The 23,267-nt window shown below is 36.4% G+C and overlaps 1 protein-coding gene across 2 annotated transcripts in view; it reads right to left on the bottom strand.

Annotated features, from left to right (window-relative positions):
• The window catches only part of Il1rapl2 (interleukin 1 receptor accessory protein-like 2), a 1,310,993-nt gene that overhangs the window by 5,314 nt on the left and 1,282,412 nt on the right, over positions 1-23,267 (bottom strand). For both annotated transcript variants that reach the window (NM_001166342.3, XM_087599348.1), the window contains 2 exon segments: positions 7,052-7,222; positions 13,360-13,503. In NM_001166342.3, coding sequence (NP_001159814.1) covers positions 7,052-7,222; positions 13,360-13,503 — 315 coding nt within the window.

Genomic DNA, 23,267 nt, shown 5'->3' with positions numbered 1-23,267 from the left:
TTTCAAAATTTAGGGATTTATATTCGTGACCTATTCATGACATTTATAACTAGGCAAAGAAAAAACTTCAGTGGAGTTTTGATGAAGGAGCTTAAGTTAGGATAGGAAGAAAAATCTACATTAGATGTGCCAATGTCAAGAAGCATCTTCTTTTTTCTTACCCAGGGATTGGCTGTTTGCAACACATTATGAAAGACAATGCCATGTCACCAGACCCTCCTTTGGCTGTGTATATGCAGGTATACATCATTATTGGTGGATATCAATGAAAGTGACTTCCTAAAACCTTATGAAAAGTATGGTAAATTGGATTTAAAAATCCCTTTCAGGAGTTTTATGAAAGAAAACTAAAGTGTACTTATTTATAGAAGTAGTTTTTCTTTAGATTAAAGAGAAGTGATGGGAAAATCAATTGTTTGTTTTAATAAAGCAAAGGGCATAAGGAAAGGGGACACACAAATAAAATAGAAACAGAAAGAATAGCAGGCCTAATTAACTGCATCTAGAGGGATATGTTTGGTTTTGAAGACTTCAGTATCCTTTGTACATCAAGGCTTTGTGTTGGCTATAGATTTAGAGAGACAATAAAACTCTATATTTACAGAGTCTTTGGTGGTCAACCTTCTGGATACTGACCATATGATTTTGCAAAGTGATTACTTAGGTATTGGTAAATTTGTTCGCATTTGTACTTGCAGTTGTATTGAGGTTATTATCTGAGTATATGGATTATTTTTTAAGTTAAAATATCAAATATGTAGGGTGTGGGCATAGGATAATTTGGTACTCTGCCAGATTCAAAGGATAAGACTTGGATATACTTAAAGTCACAATTATGTACAACTATTACACAAAAGCATGTATCATTAGACTGAGATGGGATGCATCAAATCATATAATACTCTATCAGTTTTTCATGAACTGATAAAAATTAACAAGAGGATTTATTAAAATAGAGGTTAGCACATTAAGTTAAAAATCTGTTTCCCATATAGCAAAAACATACTTTTCACACCTATATACTTTTGATGGAAAAATTTTCAGACCCTTGGCATACCATGAGGCTTCTAGTGAGGTAATTTTCATTACCATGTAATTGAAAATATTCTTTGGATTTTAGATGATTGTAAGAAGCACTACTGGAATTTTCATACAGGTTGACTGTACGTTGACTGATGTGAAAGCTTTGTCACCTTGATTCCCCTTTGACAGAGGTAGGATTCTGTCCTTTATTGCTACAGAGACAGACTCTACCATTTTCCTTGAGACAGGCACATGCATATGACACTACATACACATGTGCTTCCGATGTGTGATACTATGTACCCTACAAAAACTTCCCCTTTCTCCACATTTCCCAAGTCCTTAGGTAGATAGCTGGGTTACATTTCTGCCAAAGAACGTTCATTCTTGATTGGCAAGTATAAGAATCGCATGAAGAATGATTTGTGGGTAAATAGGCATTCGACTTAGATTTACTACAAGCTTCTGTGTTGGGGGACACGTTGTTTTCTTACATGTCTGAGTTTGCAGGCCTTATTTGTGATAGTGAGTCCTTCACACATAGTTTTGCATTCAACCATGGAAATGGGGTCTCCATCCTGTTGTCCTTCACCTTTTCACATTCAAAGACAGCAAAGAAAGATACAGTGGAACTTAACAGGGCTACAGAATGTCCACATTCTGTCTTCCTTCCCCATTATTCCCCAGCCCTAGAAATGTACATATGTAACTAATTCATGATAGCATTGCCTTACTAACTATGGAACAAAGCTATTATTGATTATGGAGATTTTTTTCTATATTTCCCTAACTGTCAAGACTTTATCTGCTCATTTGATATAAAAGAAAAGCCTGTGCTTCTTTAAACTCCACATTTGCTGATTAAATAGATTCTAACCTCTACCTCAAATGTTGATGAGAAAACTGGTCCATTTAACCTTAGCAAAATTTGAGATGGTTAGAATACAATTTCTGCTCTTGATTGTTTCTAGCATGAAGGAAATTATCAAGACACTTAATTTTATTCCAGGGAGTAAATTTCAAACAATGTTTTAAGTTTCATTGGTTGTACATGTCACCTCTGCCTCACACTTTTTAGGTCACAGACATTAGATTGCCTGGAAAGGGATTTTATTACTCCCCAAAGACAACTTACTTGAATTGTGTCCAATCTGTTCAGCGATTCTAGGGACCATTGGCAATGACTACTTACAGGGCCGTGTACAAAAATATTTTTGCATGCCTCACTTCAGAAGTCACTAGGGATCACCTGACAGCTGATGGATTCTCTAGTCATTTGTTATTTCATTGTCAGAACTATCACACAACTAGTCCTAATCATTAGGAGACTGAAGATTAGAAAAGGTTACCACATATATGAATAAGAGAAACATTTCCTGTGAAATTCATGAAAGAGTGCTAGGATTCTTGAGTAAGAGAGCATCATAGGAACTTGGACATGAAAACAAGTAAAAAATATTGTCAATTGAGGTTGAATTTAGAGATATAATTTCAAGGGGCATGGTTGGTTAGTCATATGCATAATATTTTCTGCCACTAGTGTCTTTCTCTGCCATAATCATGCACAAATAGTTCATGTAGAGATCTTCCAAAATTGTTCTATAAATAAAAGGGGGGAAACTGTGGTAATGCCTGTGAAGAATTTTCTTTCTTCTTTAAGTTGCTACTCACACAATTACACTTTTGTTCAAAGCTACTGCTAGAATCAGCTTGAGTCATAATTCTTAATAAATATTGCACATACACTTTTAAGGAACTCACTTTCCTTCTTTTAAAGGTAACTAAGGACTAAAGGATAGATTCTTCTGTTTCATTTCTTTGTCTTAGACTGCTCTTTTCCCTTTCCAACCAAATGACCTCGGACTGATTCCGTAACTTTTTATACTTTTATGCTTTATAATATGTGCAGAAACTCTGAGATAAGATGGGTCCGAGAGGCTATAATGGTACTCATCCAAAAATGTCCTCAATTTCAAGATCTCAATTGCACAGCTGGGTTCTGTTGGTCACATGTCAGCTTCAGCGCACATCTGTTCATTCCTCAAGGATCCACTAGGCCCCATGAACACAATGTGCTCTGTGTAGGGTACTTTACAGCACAAAACTCAGCAGCTGCAAGGGTGAGAAAATCTCTACTTCTCTAGTTTGTGTCTCTAGGCAGTTTGAGTAGGGTGTTTTTTATCTGGCTTTCTTTTGGTTGCTTGTCACTTCTGACATACAGATGCTTGTTGGCAACAAAGTTGCTTTCACTGCTCTCGGGACAGATGTTTCTAGTCTGGGAAGAAATAGACCAAACTTACTGGAAAGTACAAATTCTTGCCACATTTAGGCACCTAACCTGAGAAAACATAAAGAAGATCTTGGCCACTGGTTTAAGAATGGAAACATAGTTATTGCCAGGAAAGTAATGTCCCAAATCTGAAGACCTGGTCTCACATTTAGGGAAAAATGTTTGTTTCAAATATTCTCATCCCTACGGTTCATAGCAGGCACACAACAACCATTTTCCAATAGGTATGTGGTAAAAGAAGATAGACAACACCAACTCCTCTGGAAGATCACTATCTTTGTTTCTGAGATGTGTGAGAATTCTTAGTGGGGGAAAGGGGAGAGAAGGGGAGGGAGAGAGAGCAAGAGAGACTAAGACTGAGATTCATGCACTTCTAAAATTCTGGACACGGGAAATATCTTGAGTTGATGGGCTTGAGTGGGGTACTATTTGTAAAGGCAGAACAATGGCTGAAAATTCATGGAAGGGAGCAACATTTAAACTCATTTGATTCCTAGGGAGTTATCGTAGATTAAGAAGGACCTTATGAAGTTTGCATTTATAGTCCTCAAAGGTCTTGTTGCTACTTTTGGAGGAAGGAATAGTCTTAGGTCAATATGCATTAAATGAGATGTGAGGGACAAAAACAGCTTACAATATTGTAGCTAGGTTCCCCCCCCCAAGGAATGTGTCTCTATTTATATAGCATAACCTGTTAAATCTGTACCAATGGCTGCAAATTCAGACCACAGAAGCTTCTTTAATAACATGCATACACCAAGTCCAAAATGGTCTACTCTGTCATTCATGTGTAAATCAAGTATATTATTCATATACTTCATCGACTTCCTGAATGCGTGCTAAAAATGCCAAGGAAAAACTCGTTAATCGTGACATGGTGACTGCTCAGCTAGCACCAAAATGTTGATGGAAAAGAAAAAATTGTCAAAGAGCCTTTTAAAGAACTTCTGCAGGTTATACTCACAAATCGGAATTCAGAGAACATGAATTCCCTAGTTCAGGAAGGAAGGATTAAAAGCAAACACCCTCCAGCGGTTGCATCTAAAAATTGTATAGTTTTTCAAATGGCTGGCTGTGGAAAAAAGTCCTCTGTACCATCTACCCTGTAGCACCACCCTGGGTCAAGTCTCTAGTCATTCTGATGATTGTGAAATCTCAAAAAATACGAAAATTATATTCTATGGATTATCCAATCTCTACTGCATTTGATGTGTAATCCTCTTGATAGAACGGAAGTTGTGAGGGCTGGAATCATGGCTGACCCATCCATCATAGTCCTGAGGCATTACAGACTTTTATAAGTGCTAATAGCACTCATGTCCTAGATGGAACACCTGAATACATTCAGGTTTGTAACAGATTAAGAACAAGAGCAACATATGTTTTAGACAAATTGTTTAGTAGACTAATAGTCAAGAGGTCGAAAGCATGTCTTGTCCTGAGGACCAATCTGGGAGTAGTTGGGTAAGGGGGGAAGAATATGATCAAAATACATTATCCAAAAATTTCAATTAATTAATAAACTTTTTTAAAAACAAAAAAATCAATAAGCAAAGTCCTCATTCATTTTCTTTTCCTTTTCTTCTCTTCACCTAACACTGCTGAAACAAAATCAACAGTTATGAGGCACCACCAGATCACTTTAAATCTTATTATTATCTCAAAATTACAATATAATTACAAAGATAAATGTAACACTATATTATCCATGGGACTTATAATGATATTGGTAAGATAAAGATAAATGGAAAGCTACCTAAAGTTAAAAGACAAAAATTATATCATTATATAGGCCTAATAGGCAAAAAGTACATATCCACCATAAACTGAGGGCTGGAGAGATTAATACAGTAAGTGATATGAAAAATAGCCAAGAGTCTACAAAGGCATGTAAGGGAAACGTGAACAACAGCAGTTCAGGAACACACATAATGCATATCATAGGCATAACTTGGCTATAGTGGAGGCTTTGAGTAGAGGTAATGGTAGGCAGCAAATAAAATGGTTTGGGGAAGAAAAACATGGACAAGCAGCAATTACAAACATGTTTAGGGAAGGCTTGTGCATTTTACATTTTAGGAGGTAGTGAAAAATCAAAGCTTGTCGAACAGTGTTTTGGTACTTTTGGGGATGTTCACATGTTAATGGATTATGTGGAACAGTCAAAGTATAAATGAAATACGAGATACAATTACTATGGTTGGAATACTACAGTTGGTGTCTAAGCTATGATAGTTGAAGTGAGAATGAAAAAGACACAAGGGACATGATTTGGGAGAAAGACATTAAGGCATAAAAATGAGTCTGAGGCATCAGGATATTCCTTACTTTATCATTTGATTGCTGTAGAATTGCATTTCAAGTCATGAAATCACAAAACAAATGACTAGAGATACCATGGGAAGAATGAGTTTGGACACATTTTAACTGAGGAAAGGAAATGGGTTGTATGTATTTTTTCTTTTGATTATTCAATGTACATTAAATGTACATACTAATAAATGTACTCAAAGTCACATACATATGATCTGCAAGGAAAAAAAGAAAGAAAGAATCAAAACACAGTTGGTTCCCGCGCTTGTCTCTCCTAGCTTAATGACCACAGTGAACTGATGGTGACTTGGATAAATATTACTGAGGAACAGCATGACAGCATGGTCTAGTGGAGTGAGATTTATCCTCTATTTCTAGCTCTGTTTCTGACAGCCGTGTGATGTCAGGCTTCTTTGAGTCTTTGTTTCCTCATCTGGAAGATAAGTACATAAACATTCGCTCTGTCTGTCTGTCTGTCTGTCGGTCTGTCTGTCTGTCTCTCTCACACACACACAGAAGCATACACACAAATATAAATTTGAAATGTGATAACGTGAAATTATCTTAAATGCCATCAAATCTAAAGATAAACATTTTTATTTTGTAAATATCATATTTTATAAATTAGCATTTTAAGAATTTTAACAGACACATATCCAAATATGTTATAGTCCCTTGATTTTTCCTCAATAATATTTTTAAAAGCTCTTTGAGGGCAAGGATAATCTCTTAGGCATCAGTTCTACTTATATTTTACCATATAAGTGTTCTGAACAAAGCACATGTTTTTAAACAAGAACAAAGCATTCATTTTTACTCGAAACTGGATTTACTCTGCAAGCTCAAGGGTAGCTTTCAAGATGTAGCATTACTGAAAAGTAGCATTCAAACCTACAGTGTCTGGCACATCTTATAATTTATTTAAATACTAAATACATACAGAAAATACTGCTCCCAATGGCATCATAGACCTTTAAACGTGGATTTTTCCATAAGTCTGTGAATGAGTGACAAGGCAGAGTGAATAAGAAGGATGAAAGGCAAAGATTCAAAGTTATTAGTGACATTTATTGTAGTTATAAGTAGAAACACAATGACAAGAGTCCAGCTTTGGAACTGCAGTACACCGGAGTTGCTTTTGCCAAATTTTACAATTTGTTTTTAAATGAAGTGTCATTATTATCTCAGAAACCAAAGCAATGAAATAAATACCACACTTATGGTATAAGTTCTATAAACAGACTTGAATTGTAAAACTTGAGATGCTCTAAATTCACAACATACACAAGGAACAATTTGAATTTGAAATAAAAATTCCATCTCCTGTGAGAAACAATTTTCTAAAATGTTGGCATTGAGGCTTGCTTCCATAGAAGTTGCTGAAAGAAATGGAATGTTTTAAAGACAAAATGCAAAGTTACTTACTTCCACTTGGAATCAGATCCCTTTCTGGGATGAAGAGTTTATATCCATAGTGTTTTTCTAGCACATCTGGCAGTATTTCAAGAGCAAACTGCTCTTCCTCAGTATTGTCACAGTCCAAAGTATCTTGATCCACTTTTGTGTAAGAGAGATATGCATCATATTCCTTGTTGTCTTAAAGAGACAGAAAAGTATTAGAGGCCTCTCTTTAAATGAGACATCTGTGATAACTAACGAGCAGAAATAAGCATTGTAATTGGTGAATAACTTTAATAGTTGGAAAAATAATCTGTGCGTCATAGGTAATGTTGTCAATTTAAACACAAATATTTCATATGGCATGAACTAAAACTGTTAGGAAGTGGGCTCCATACAGTCAGGACAGAATAAAACACAGATTTATTATTCGTGCCTTTTGGTGAGGCTCTGCGTTTGCGATATTCAGTGATGTCTGTAACTGATTATCTCAGTGTGTTTGAATGCAGGACTGAATAAGCCAAAGTCAGGGATGTGAAGCCTCCATGTGCCTCCTGTGCCAGTTGGTTTGGCTGTGCCACTTAGTCACAGACCCTACCTCGTTTGCACAAATATGCGCACGAGTTCCAAAAGGGGCCGGACCCTAAACTGTGGAAGATTGAAGTAATCCAGCTTCACTCCTAGAGACTAGACTTAGCATATGCCATACTTCCAGTTGGTTAGTGTCGTCATCTTCATATACAAAAAGCAGTTCATTACCAAATAGCAGAAACGGCAGCTGAGCTTTATACAAACGCATAGCCCATTATTCCTGTTCAGCCAAGTAATTTGACACAACTTCCCAAAGGATCCTTTGTTTCAAAAGATCCCTCCTTCCAATATGGCCACATCAGGCTGTCTCTTCACATGTTTAGTCATGGAGTTAACTGTACTTTTTAAGCTTATTTTTCTCCTCTTTTGCTATATTGGCTCAGAGCCAGACTACAGTACAAATGCATATGTATGCATGCGTTTTCATACAAAATGTTAATGACCACTGCTATCTATTTTGTTAGTCCTCTTATATTTTAGTGGGAACCTGTCAGAAAAGTTGCTGTATGCTCAAAATTCCTTTATTTGAAGAGAATTTTAAAAGGTTAATTTAGTAAGCATAAGTCTAAGAATAACTAATAATGCTTATTCATAGTGGTTTCTTTGAAACATTGATTTTGAAAGACTGCTAAGCATTTATTTATGAAACACATCAATATTTTCCACTAAAACAGATCTGTTTAAAATGTAGCCAAATTTTATCATAAGATAGTTTATAAAATAACATAAGCATTTGATAACCTATTCCATTATTCATATTTTAATCCTAGTGGCTGAATGGCGGTATAAACCATACGTATAAAGCAAGAAATACATGCCCTATTGTTGGAGTAGGTGGGACTCCCTGAAACTTCTAATACAGGATCTGTGTTCAAGTCTTTGTACAATTCCACTCTTTACTACCTCCAAATGAAACAAGCTCTGGTTATTGATGTTAAGATGGTGCCTGAGATCAGGAGAAAAGCTTAATACATTTTAGCATGTCCGATAACTATAAAAGGCTTATAAAACTTGCTTAGGTTTCTTGATTGTCTAGAAGCACATGAACCCAAAAAAATACTGTCCTGGATGGTTGAGAAGATCTTTTGGCTTGCAAATTGGACACATTCCATTGTTATACATAAAACTCTACTTGGAATTGAAAATGTTCTTCAGCAATGCTAATGTAAGAAACTCCTGGAAATGCTCGCACCTCTGCCCTTACTCCAATCAAGCACAGGATGCACCTGCAGGCCCCTGACTTTCTCCAGCTATAATTACTCACCTGGGACTCAAAGCTGCCGATGATGCACAGCTGGAAGAATAAACCAGTCCAAAGGACAAAAAGCTCTATTCCTATGAGCAGAATATATTTTACTGTTCTTGGTAGATAGTATTGCTGCCTCAAACTCCCATGTCAGACCAGACCATCGTTTCCCATCTCAGAAATCTACCTACAGTGAACCACATCTAACTCTATTTATCAGTGATTTGTCGAGCTTCTACTGGGTGCTTAGCCATCGTCAGTGTCTACCTGACTCTGTCTATTACCTACCTTATGGGAACTTTAAAACTGGAGCCCCCCTTGCTTATTCAGACTATGGTGATTGACTCTCTGAACATGCTGAAACTCACATATACCTGGTAATATCTCCACTCGCTTTACTCTCCTAGTAAAGGACTTCTCTATTTTGATACACTAAAGCAAAGATATAACAAAGAGTATCTATTTATGGTTTTTTTTGGCATGCTAATATTTGAATGTTGAGTTTGAATGTTGAGTAACTGGATAATTGGTGTTACCTAGCATTCTGGGTGCTCTTCACTTTCTGGAAGATGGTGCTTTGGTTTCAGTTATGTTTCTATAAGGTGGATAAAAGGTGACAAGCTTATTGGAGCTGGCTGGAGCAGGAAAAGCACTCTTGGAGCTACTGTGTCATATGTCTCCGAAACTTTGGGATGCCAGCTAGTGAGCCAGCAATGACTCAGATGCCACAGCTTTAAAAGGCACTTCAGCCTTCTGCACAGAGCCAAGAAATTTTCATGAATAGCCACAGCTGTTGCTCACAAAGAAGGACAAGATGAATAGAGTAAAAGCATCAACATGATGCAAATAAAATTAACAGCCAGGCTTGACAATTGTTTGAAAACCAAAAGGCAGTTCAGTGACACTACTTTTCTAGACAACACTAATGAGTCTTCAGTGCTAAATTATGCTGACTAAACTTATTTGCGGAAGCAAAAAATCGGTAACAGTAGAGACAAGGCATTAGAAGGAGGGTGGCTGGCACACTGGTCACCAAAGCTATGCCGCTCTTAATGAAGACAGAAGTTGAGAAGACAACCGGACTATTTGTGGAAGGATTTTTTTGTTGTCACACCTGTCCTTCCATATTTTAAAATCTAATTATAATTGTGCTCATCATCAGGGAGCCATTCTTGTTTGTGCAGCCCTGTTCTCCTGCAGCTACATGGAACCCAGTCCTGAGCTCTTAGCTTATAAAGCGAGCAAAACTCTGGAAATTTGTTGATGATTTTACAGCCAGTAACTAATTTAGAAGCTATATGTGCGTGTGTATACAGTATCAATCTCAATGAAGACTATAACAGAATGGGAATCAAATATTTATTGAAAACATGATAGGCAAAATAAATGAAGCAATCAATGGTGGGTTGAAACAAAATAAATTAAAAATTGTCCAGGGGGGGGAGGGCGTCAAAGCTGGTCAGACAAAATCTATTTTATAAAACAAATCCTTTTCATAAAACCTTATATGAAATTCACACACACACACACACACATGCACGCACACGTGCACACACACGCGTGTATATGTATGTATGTTTATGTGTATATTGCCTATCCTGAAAGCATGAAGTCCCCTAAACCCAATTACAAATTATGTTTGTACTCCCAGTGATAGCAACATGGCATGAGAGATACCTCAAAGAAAATGAAGAAAGGGCCCGTGGCTTAATAAAAGAGGCTGTCCTATGGTCTCCACGTGTATGTTAATCTAGCATGCACTCATACCCACACATGTACTCCCCCCTATATACATAAATGCAAATGCACATACAAAATTAAAAATCTTAAAAAAAAACCATAAATGTGTGTATATTGTCACTGACCTGGATAGGTGTTTGTCAACCTGAGAACAATCTAGAGTCATTTTAGAAGAGAAAACTTCAACTGAAAATATACCTCCAGTAGATTAGCCTGTGGGTATTTTTTTTTTTTACTAATAATTCAAGTGGGAGGCTCTGGTCCACTATGGACAGTACCATTACTGGGAAGGTGGTACTATAAGAAATCAGGCTCAGCAAATGACAAAGCCAATACGGAGTACTCCTCCATGGTCTTTGCTTTAGTCCCTCACTCCAGTTTCCTGTCTTGTGCTCCTGCACTGACTTTCCTCGTAGTAGGTTGTGATCTGATACTTAAAAGATGAAACAAACTCTTTTCTCCTCAAGTTGCTTGTTGTCATGGTGCTTTATCATAGCAATAGAAACCCTAACTAAAACAGTCACAATATATATGTATGTACACTGTGTGTGTATAAATAGACATAGTCAAAGAGAAAAGCACAACAAAAAATATATTCAGAAAACATAATTTGTGTTGATGAAATATTTAAATATGTAAAATAATAAAGAATTTTGTAGCATATAGGCTGACATTGGTATCATATAATGTATGTTTCTAGAAGGATGTTAAAATGCATTTACTTATCTCAGTTTCAGTGGTTGATAACGATCAATGTACAAATACGCGAATGTGAAATGGAATCTGTGCTTTTATTTAGTATTGTTTGGGGTAGCAGAGACAGGATGATCCCAGGAACTCAGAGGCCAGTCAAGCTAGCTGAAATGGAATGCTTCCAATTCAGTGAGAGACAGAAGTCAGAGAGTGAAAGAAGGTGTTCTCCTCCAGCCTTATCCTGTGTGCACATGGGCACGCTCAGTCACACAATCATATGCATGCATAAATATATACATAGCAAATATTAAAAATAAAATAAAGAAAAATAAAAATTCATTTATTCATCTTTACCACACCCTTGTTGACTATTTAAGATTTATTTAGGCTAATTTAGATATTGTGTGTTCAAGTACCAAATTTCTGTGTAGAATTTGTAATATTTAAATATTCTTTTGGAATGGAGACCTTTGAAGTGAGCTGGTCCCTTTAATATACACTATTTCATACAATTGTCTAATTAAAATGCTGTTTATTATTGGGGACTTTTAATCAAATGTACCATCTTAGAATTAAAGATGCAAAACAAATCCCTGTAAATGAAATATTACTGTGAACTTAGTCTTATGTATATATCCAATAATCAGTTACTATTGGTTATTGAGTAAAGATGATAACAGCAAATAAATATTTTAGAATAACCTAATAAGTTGCATTGCCTTTTACTGAGTTTAATAAATTGTTCATAATTGTTATTCAAAGCAAATTAAACACAAGAGACTACTTTTATGTTCTTTTACAAGAATATATATACACACACATACACAAACATACTTTCTTAGCTTATACCTGCCATTTCATATTTGTAAGTAAGAAATATAATTTTAATATTAGTTCTTATACATATGACTATACTATAATTGATTAAATTTTTATGTATACCACCATGATCATAGCAAGCCTTATTTCCTTTTTGAAGATATTTGTGTGTGTGTGTGTGTGTGTGTGTGTGTATGTGTGTCTGCATTTCCTCAAACATTTTGCTATAATTCTTGAGTAAATGCACAACTTTAAAGTGAATTTATCAGGAATAATTGCCCAATTTACTGTGAAACAATAGTCAATTAAGATCCATCATATCGGTATTTATGTAACAGTAACAAAAATGTCAAAATCAAAAATGTCAAAATAAGATTTCTCAAAAGTTCTATCATCATGTTAATTAAATCTTCTTCAAGGTAAAGACTTTACTAAAAATGTAAGCAAAAGCTTATTCTTCAATATCTCAGTAAACTAAACATCTTTAAACACACCTTTAAAGACAACTGAATAGTATATTTTGTTTAAAAAAAACTGACTGTCTATGGCATTTCACATACATGTTTCCAAAGTCTACAGCTGTTAGGGAGTGAAGGCATTATACATAGTGATATAACATGATTTCTTATGGGTGCTTATTGAAAAATTATAGCAGTTTTACTTGGGAAGGGAAGAATATGGTCAAATATACTTAACTTTAAAAATTTTTTGAAATAATAAAAATAAAATATAAAACCAGAAAAATTAAAGCATTTCTAAATGTTCCAAGAGTAAGGCTTAGTAAAATAATCTATTGATACTTTATATGATTTCTAAAAGTCATGCAAAGGCAATATACCAAATTTATTAGGTACGGTTTTAGATACCTTTCTCATTGCTGTGACAGAATACCTGAGAAAAGTCACATATGAAAATTTATGATGCCTTAGTTTAAGTCATCTTCAGAATGACACTAAAAAGTATTCAAAATATGTAGGTTCATGTATTTTGTAGAGCTGTTAAAGGAACATGTCCATACTTTAAAAACATTTTGTGTACTTGTTTGTTTTCTTTATTATAGACATTGGTGAAAACCACCTCTAAGTTTTAATTTTCTAGGCAAATCCAACAAGTACATGTCATAATCCTTTATCCTTAAATATTTTAATTTCTGTTTCTTAATAATAGAAATTGACACTTATATGGTCATCCATCAATGACCAATAGTTAGTCCATTAACTGAGCTTGGATAAAGGACATGGCTTACCATCAGTAGTTTCATCACCTCCAAAACGCTGTCGGTAGAAAAGCATCAGTTCTATGTTGTAGCACTTGTAGACCACCAGCAGCAGTATAAGCAGCAGAAAGATTGCTCCCAGGCCCCCTGCAAGCTCAATTTTGTAGATTAAATCTGAAGTAAACAGAACAAACAAGAAAAGGTAATTAAACCAGCAACATTTTGAATTTTTCCTCAAGTCTCTATGTAGGAGATATACTAACCACTCTGATTTTCCTTTCAGAATGTCTTGTGCATTTTCCTCCTGATATTTTAGCATGAGTCATATTTTAATAAAATTAACTATATTCGGAAGCTTTGAGCAATTTAACATTAAAAGTAGTAAGCATATCATAAAAGAAGTGCTTAGATCCCAATTAATTTAGAAAATATTGCATTTTCACACATTATTTAATATTATTATTTATTATATATAATATAATGAACATTTGACATTTATTAGAAATTCTTTGTTATTGCAAATATTAAATATTATATATTGTTAATATATCATGCTATTATGATTATATCAGGGAACTATTAAAATTCCTTTATTTTGGATTCATGGATAATGTTTTGTTGCTTCTGTTCAAATATCTTGTTGGTTTAATGAGATTATCTTCTGTACTTCTCAGGTCACAGTCTCTATTCTTCTACTATAGAATAACACCATAAAATTACTTTCAGAATCAAATAAAATCTAATGAGCTTGCAAGATTTAACTGTTAACCTTAGTAGAAAATAATCTAATATACACTAAGCAGGGGGAATTAACTTCTCTGTTCCCCATACTTATTTGAATAAATTACTATAATATATTTGTGATATAATATACCCAGTGGAACAAAACGTGCATGAGAAATCTAGGTTAGTCACTTTGCCTCTTTGGCCAACACCAAAGTACGCTAAACTTAAGTTTTTCCACTGAGGCGTTCCCACAACTCTGAGAGTTGGGATAATTAAATCAGCACATAATGGAATGAGGCAATAATGTCTCCCAGGCTCAGAGAACAGTGGATTATCTGTAGCTTAATTAGTGATATTAACAAATCTAGAATGATCATAGAAATAAAGGGATAGTATCATGAAAATTATAAAAATTAGAACTCAAAGGTTTTTAGATTTGAGTTCAGCATTTTTTAAATAAGAAATGCTAAATCTGAGAGAGCCGAGGAAAGAGAAATATTTTCTGTTGAGGGACAAGAACATCCACTGGTCTCATCATAATTAAATGAAATTGCCTACAAGATTAGGTGGTCTCCATTTAATCTAATTCTGTAATTATCAAGCAAATACTCTATTACTACTAATTCAGCTTACCATGTAACTAGACACTGGCAAGGGAAATGACATTTTATTTTGCACATTAGTTGCTTCTGACTGTGGTTGGCATCAATCAGTTTCCCTGGGTAGGCCTATTTAAATTTCTGAGTTGGCTATGACTCTTGAGAAACAGAGACAACTGTTCTTTGGTAATGTTCCTTTTCTTTATGTAAGACCATTGCTTAAAAATCATAAGTCATGGTCAATGTAGCAAAACCCATTTAGCATATTTTAATTTATAAAATGCAATATATATATATATATATATATATATATATATATATATATATGACCCAACCAGTCATTTACTTTGTAAATATTCTTGTAGCACAAGAATTTTTAACCAAATCTATACATGTAGGTTTTGAGAATCTATATTTTAAAATGAGTTATCTAATGACATCTATCTAAAAGTGTCTCAAAGAGTTTGCAAACTATGGTCTCTTAAATTTAAACTCAAGACTGTTTTTGTTCCACCTCTGCATTATCTGCTCTATCCGGAAGTGATAATGGGACCTCATGTACATGTTCTTCCATGGAAATGTTGGTGCCATTTTCTTGGACCCTGCGACTTGTGGAGGATTATTTGGTTCCAAGGAATGAACACAGACTGCAATTCCTAGTGACAATGAGATAGACTGGGGAGATGTCACAGGATGCTTTGAAGAAGATACTGCAAAGTGCTGTAGTCATGGAAGGAGGGGGCTTGTAGGAAACTCTTAAGTTTCTGGAAAATGAAAGAATTAAGTTTTCCCCAGGAAGTAAACTGAGAACTGGATGCGATGCAGCTGAACACATGAAACTGAAGACGGATGACCAAAATGTGGATGCTTCACTCCTTCTTTAAAAGGGGAGCAAGAATACCCTTGGCAGGGAATAGGGAGGCAAAGTTTAGAACAGAGGCAGGAGGAACGCCCATTCAGAGCCGGCCCCACATGTGGTCCATACATATACAGCCACCAAACTAGACAAGATGGATGAAGCGGAAGAAGTGCAGGCTGACAGGAACCGGATGTAGATCTCTCCTGAGAGACACACCCAGAATACAGCAAATACAGAGGCGAATGCCAGCAGCAAACCACTGAACTGAGAACGGGACCCCCGTTGAAGGAATCAGAGAAAGGACTGGAAGAGCTTGAAGGGGTTTGAGACCTCATATGAACAACAATGCCAAGCAACCAGAGCTTCCAGGGACTAAGCCACTACCCTGGGCTCCAACCTCATAGGTAGCAATGAATAGCCTAGTAAGAGCACCAGTGGAAGGGGAAGCCCTTGGTCCTGCCAAGACTGAACCCCCAGTGAACATGATTGTTGGGGGGAGGGCGGTAATGGGGGGAGGATGGGGAGGGGAACACCCATATAGAAGGGGAGGGAGAGGGGTTAGGGGGATGTTGGCCCGGAAACCGGAAAAGGGAATAAAAATCAAAATGTAAATAAGAAATACCCAAGTTAATAAAGATGAAAAAAATTATTCAAGTCAAAAAAAAAAAAAAGAAACTCACAGAGTAGAAGTGGAAATAAAAGTAACTTTTCTTGTGTTAAAGCAAAACTAGGCATGGTGGAACGTGGGAGAGAAGGGAGCTGCTGTGAAGGAGACTGTCCATAATGGACAGTTCAAGGGACTGAGCGAGTAGGTATGGGAAGTGAGTATCCCTGCTCTACCAGCTACAGGAGGAACTGGGTTTGAAATGAAGCTCCTACATTTTAGGCAAAAACAACAATCCTACCACATGTTTAAGTTTGCCTCCTGTCTTACAAATTGGTTTCCTAGGAAACTACTCCCTACCTCTATCTGGGGATAAAGCAAGCTTCCATAACAAATTTATACTGGGAAACAAAAGACAATCTCCTCTTGTTTCCTCCCCAGGTTCCATCAACAATACATTGTAAATGACCGCTGCTGTGCTGGAAACAATAAATGTCTCTTCGTTACTCTTTACTGAAAATCTTCTTCTTCAACTTACCTCATTGATTGACTGACACCCCCCCACCCCTTTGTTCCTGTTTCTACCCTAAGAAACGTTCAACCTAATCTGTAAATGTTTCCATGCCCTCCTCTTCTCTCCCTCTCTTTTGTTCCTCATCATCCTCCCTCTTGTCCTTCCTCTCTACTCCTTGTTCTCCCTCCCCCTCTTTCTCCTTCTCCTCCATTTCCTCTCTGACCAGAACAGTTCTCGACTGTTTTCATAGTCACTGAATGGAAAATTTCCCAACAACTTTTATGTTATTTACAGAGTGCAGTTGCTATTAGGTAGCTGGAAAACGTCAGCAGCAGGAACAATTTGTGCTGCTGAGTAGCAGGCACCGATGTAAGCAGTAAATATATGGAAGAGAATCATGGCGTGAAAAGTACCTTTGTGGTTTGGGGGGTCCATTTTATAAAAATGCCTCTGAAAAATATTACATAATGGTGGCTGTTTAAGTTGAAAACTGTGAACCTAGACTCTGAGACCCAACAAGTATTCTCTGATTCAGCGAAGGCAGTCTTATCAAAAGAGAAACATTCATCCTATAATCAGAGGGTAAAACTACCACCAGCCAAATGACATCTGGCTTTTCTTTTGTCTTCTGTTTGCATTTGCCATTTTCTGTCACAGCAGGATCTGTTCTTCAAGACATTTCCTGACTGAGAAGCTGAGAGTCATTTATTTTGGTCTGTGTCTTGTAAATACTTCCTCAGGATAGCTGCAGCCAGGGAGGAGATTTTGAGTAGTTTGTAACTGTTTGTAGATACTCATAGTGTATCTACATTTTTCCATATCTTCTTAGCTTGAGCCCATCTATTTCTTCAGTGTGAACACAAAGGTCAGATATTATTGTATGGGAAAAATAGCAAGCGAAGACAAGAGACATGAGAACAGGGTATGGCACACTGTGTGTGTGTGTGTGTGTGTGTGTGTGTGTGTGTGTGTGTGTGTTTGAGCTTGCTTATTTAACAAACATTAGTGAATGGGTTAGGGGATTTACTCTGGAACCTGAATGTTAGCATCTTCTCAAAAGTCATGTTTGTTGATCTTGGGATATTACACAGTGACTATGCATTTTTCAGAGTTCTGAGTTTGATTCCCAGCATTAGACAAAACACTATGTGTTAAAACAGTATTAAGTTTGGGCAATTGTATTAGGATTTGGGCACAAGTACCCCCTTACAGGCTGGAGAGAATCTTTTTACTTGTTTTCCTATGTGAGAACATAGAATTTAACAACTATGAGGAAAGGTCCTTACTAGACAGGGAATAGGCTATCACAGCTATCTCTAGAACTGTAAGCATCAAATCTGTGCTTTCTAATGTGCTGCTTGGTTAAAGCTATTTTGTTATAGCAGCCAAATAGATAAGACATACATTACTGCTGACTAGGGTGCTGCTATAACACATATCTACAAATGGAGCATTAGCTTTGATAAGGGGTGATGAATGGGTAGAGGCTCAAGGAGATTTTATGTTCGTTGTCAATGCAAAGGGCCTTGTGGGAGAGTCTGGTGATGGTTCAGAAGATGAGGACTCCAGGGAAAGGCTCATTAAAAAATTAACCTAAATAGCTCCGAGCAGAACATTGGTAAAACATGACATAAAGGTCTATGAAGACTTAGATCTTGGGTATTCTAGCCTCCAGAAGTATGAGAAAACATATTCGTGTTCTTTATAAATTACACAATCTAATATAGCCTCTTAAACTAAAACAGCTTCCTATATTGTTGTAAAAATCCAGGTGGAGTAGAAGAAAGTGCTGGGTAGAAGGCAAATGGGAAGGGCTTGCAGAGGGAAGGTAGAATAGGAGGGGAAGAGAGGGGAGGGAGAGACAGAGGCAGAGGCAGAGGCAGGGGCAGAGGCAGAGGCAGAGGCAGAGGCAGAGGCAGAGGCAGAGGCAGAGGCAGAGGCAGAGGCAGAGGCAGAGGCAGAGGCAGAGGAAGAGGCAGAGGCAGAGGCAGAGGCAGAGGCAGAGGCAGAGAGTGAGATTTAGATTTAGTGTCATACATTATATTTTTGTGGGGAAGGGAGTATGTACAGAGTTAGACCTAATTACCAGAATGTTTTAAGGTTAAGTTCATGATCTGGGTTCACCAAGAGGGAAAAATTAGTTGGATCTGTTACTACTGTCAGTTATACTTTCTTTCTAATAGCTCTTCAGAGAAAACAAAATATAGCTGCATTAGGAACCATATAGTTAGAGTATAATATTTTTGTAATTTCTGTCCCTGATAACTGGATATGTTAGAGGTGAATTTTTACTGTACAAAAGCCCTTTAGAGTTCATGAAATGATTCGTCACAATTTTTTTCTCCATAATGATCACTTAGGGGATTTCAAATATTTGACTTACAGCTCATTAAGAAGTCATTGTTCCATAAAACAAGCATATGTTTGCATTCTAGGTGGAATTATCACCACCAGTGAGGTCAGGCTCTGTTTTGATAAAGTCTAATAGCTCTAAATTCAAGGTTAATATTTTAAATATAAACATATATATGCTAACATACATTATATATTATATATATTAACATGTGTGTAGGTGTGTGTCTTAACACAAGAGAAGCTTGATGGAGTTTTTAAAAATTACAACAGTTTCACACACATACTTTGCCCCTCATAGTTTTGAGGGCTTGAAGACCAAATGAAGAAAAATTAACTTTGTTCTTTAGCAAAGCACTGTAAAAAACTTTAACTTCTGCCTATAAGAATGCAAACTGATACAGCGTATGTCAAATAAAATTTTATTAAAATAAAAATGCACCAAGAAAAATGAATATTTATAAATTTAAAAGAAATCATCTAAACTCTCAGCTTCACTTGAAAACTTTTAAGTATTCATACCCTGGGTGAAAATCTAGAACAGAGTGGTAGGTTGTCCTTTAAGTAAAGTATATTTTGTCTAGATCTTGTTTTACTTTTTTTCTAATAGTCAACCCACTTATTTTCTATATATTCTTGGCCTTTGAGACCTTTAGCTTTTTCACCTCTGAGCCTGAGAGTTAAAATATTTAAAAAGAAAAAATGATATTAAGTAACTGAAGGCATACAGTCAAGACAAAATTATAGATACAATCTTGTTTTATAAATTCTTTTATATTTTCTCCCACTGCATTGGGCTACTTATATATGATTGGAGTTTCCATGCAACGAACATTTTTGAGTATTTATTATGTTTTGTGTACTATGAATACAGCTGTCACTAATGCAAGAAAAATCCCTACACTTATGAAAGGAACATTCTTTGGCAGGAAGAACGCAAGAAACAAATGTCCAATGTAATAACCAACACTAATTAGTCCATACACTGGAAAGAAACTGAAACTTAGAGGACACACACACATACAAAAGAAAAAAGATAGTGAATTGTACTTTATATGAGGTGTCCAGGGGATGCCCACAGAGTAGGTCACATAAGAAGAGGTCTGTGTGATTGGAGGCGACCATGGGAACAGAGGGAGAAAAATGTTACAGGCAGAAGAAATAAACAAAGGAGACAGATCTAAGGCAGGACAATCCTTGTTGAGCAGGCGAAACTGAAAGGAGGCTAGTAAGCATGGCATTCGATCTAGAGTGTAATAAAAAGTGAGATTACCAATAAGAACAGATTGGGCAATTGCAAAATTTTGGGGTTTCATTCAGTTCATCTGAGCTGAGAGCTCCAAATAATCTGGCAGTGGTGAAGCCGAGGAAGTGGTTAAAGCTCTGCTAGGCTTTGAAAGTTAAACCGTGGGGCTTGGTTGTGACACAAGTAGAGAAAGCTAGAACTGAAAGATGGCTTTGAATATTTTGGTCCAAAAAACTAGAATGATGATGATGAAGATGAAGAACAGAGGATCAAGATTATAGGCAGGTGAAATGAAGTGTCCTGTTTGGGGCCCGAAAAGCTTGATGTACCTATGGGATATATAAGATTTTATATATTATAAAATAGATAGATAGATGAGTCTGGACTTTGTGTGAGGTGACAATAAATAAATGAAAAGCTATGAAATGGAGACCAACTGAGAATTCAGAGATCGAAATGAGGAGCTGGAAAAAAAAGTGAACACTTATTTAAGAATAAGGCAAGTGAGAATTAATGTTGCCAGTTAGTAAGAATTTTAGTCAAAGTCCTTTGTGGGTGATATGGAAGGCATTAGATTCTTACGGTGTATCCTCATGTTCAGTTTCAGATTTTTAGAATTTCAAGAACTGCCAGTTGTTGCTTTTACTTTTAAATAGAATAGATTTATTTTAAACCTCAGATTATATCTGTTCCCACTGGTTGAATTATTGCAAACCTTCCTCATGGTTTTTCCCCAAAGAAATTTCCAAATTGAAAAAAGAAAAAGAAAAAGCAAAAAGGAAAATTGTGTGTCTTTTGTGTAACTTTTATTAAATGTTTATATTTCTTTGCATTGTTACTACCTCAGAGGTTTGGGGTGTCTACTTTATTTGTCCATTTTTCAATACCTAGCATATGTTTGTCACACATGTGTCCTCAATAATAAAAGAGTTTTAATCATTTATTCAAATAGGATGCAACCCAAGTGCATTTTAGTAGTGAAACACTGTCTAAGTTTTTTAAAGACACAGAGGTGCAGCAGCAAACTCCACCTCAGAAAAATCCCCGAACCAAAAGTATGACCCAAAAGGACAGGGACAAAGCAACTTTTGCCACAAGGCATGTGAGTTAGGGCAAAGCCTGTGCTAATGTAGGAAGGTATATAGATGAAAAAATTACTCAATATTCAATATAATAACATCTACTTTTTAGGTGAGATAAAGTTTATATCTAGTACTTGTTTATTTAAACTGTTAGTTTTCCAAGGTAGATATTATTACTTTTTGTATATACGAGGAGACTAGGGGTCAGAAACACTAATCAGGCATGTCAGTTTTATTTCACCAGGTGGCTGAACCAGATTACCTGAACCTGGCTACACTGACTTCTCTTCTCTTTCCATATTAGACCCCTTTATGCATAAATATGCCTTTAAGATAGCATCGAGTCCAGTCATGTGAGAAATGTTGCAGCTGAGATAGAAGCAGTATTCTCATGCTTCCTTGCTTCTTCTGGAGATTCTGGTCAGGCTCAATTCCATCTTGGCCAGTAGGTGCAACTAGTGATTTTGCTGATTTAATCTGTTCTATTGTTCTAAAACCTAGGCAGCAAGTGGCCTGATTGAGAACATGTGTTCTGCTACATTTACAAAACCTTTCCCAGGTGAACACACAAACAATTTAGCCTCTTTGGAGTAATGGAGACTTCTGTTAAAGCCTTTTCAGATGCTTTTCTGGCACTGTCTAGTTTTAGCCCCTTTATGCATAAATTTTGTTTCTTTTTTCACATACAGTTCTACACATTCTAGAACAAACTATTAAGAGGAACTTTTTCAGAAATGCCAAAGTACTTAGACTATATGCGCCCATTGAAGGTCCTTTAATACCAAGTCATGTCACAAAATGTAACTTGGAGTATTTATGATAACTCTTCTTATATGGCATTGTTGACAATTTATGTTACATTTTATTTTGGAATTTATAGAGTAACTGTTTTTAATCTGTTAACATAATGTCTAACATTTCAGCTAAGTAATCTAACACATAATAAAGTGAAATACAGAGAAAATATTGAATGTTAGTATATCCAAATTTTATGTATCACTTTGAATTACAAATGTGGCACATTTTATGTCAAGTGACATAATGTACAAGCAGACTTTACTTCATTTCCTCATTTCCTTAGGCTGTTAAAGGTCATAGGCTTTTCATTTTTGCTAGTATGCTCAGCAAGCAAAATATTGCTCCTTAAAAAAGACAACCGTTTTCTTTATTGTTTCTATTTCCATTTTCAGTTCTTGGACTGCTTTGTCGATTCCTTCACCTGCTCGGTTGTATTTTCCTCTACTTCTTTAAGTGGCTTATTTCTTTCTTCTCGACGGGTTTGTACCACTTTGCCAGTGTTTTCTTATATTTTCTCAAGGGATTTCTTTATATGGCCCCTTAAAGGCCTTGATCATGACATAGGGATTTTAGGTCATTATCTTGCTTTTCATACATGTTAGGGTGGTCAGGGCTTGCTGTGGTGGTAGAACTTTGGAGTGATCTTAGCTAAAATGCCCAACATTGGGAAAAGGGAACTTGAAGGGTCCACCTCCAGTAGATAGGCTCAAGTGGAGGAACAGGATCATTAACCCCTAGTCAAAATTCCTGACCCAGAATCATGCTGGTTTAAAAGAAATTCAGGGACTAAAAAAGGAGAAGATTCTGAAGGAAAGGAGGTCCAATGACTGGCCCAACTTGGGATCCACTTCTAGGGGAGACTTCAAGGCCTGACAATATTTCTGATGCTATGGTGTGCTTACAGAGAGGAGCCTAGCATGACTGGCTTCTGGGAGGCCCAACAAACAGCTGACTGAGACAGATGCAGATACTTACAACCAATCATTGGACTGAAGTCAGGGATCCCCGTGGTTGAATTAGGAAAGGCTGGAAGAAGCTGAGGAGGGCAATCTTATAGGAAAACCAGCAGTCTCAACTAACCTGAATCCCTGAGATCTCTCAGACACTGAACCACGAACCAGGCAGCATACAAGAGCTGGTCCAAAGCTCTCGACACAG

The sequence above is a fragment of the Rattus norvegicus genome, chromosome X (assembly GCF_021556685.1).
Source record: "Rattus norvegicus strain SHRSP/BbbUtx chromosome X, alternate assembly SHRSP_T2T, whole genome shotgun sequence".
Lineage (NCBI taxonomy): Eukaryota > Metazoa > Chordata > Mammalia > Rodentia > Muridae > Rattus > Rattus norvegicus.
This window is presented reverse-complemented; position numbering and strand designations above follow the sequence as displayed.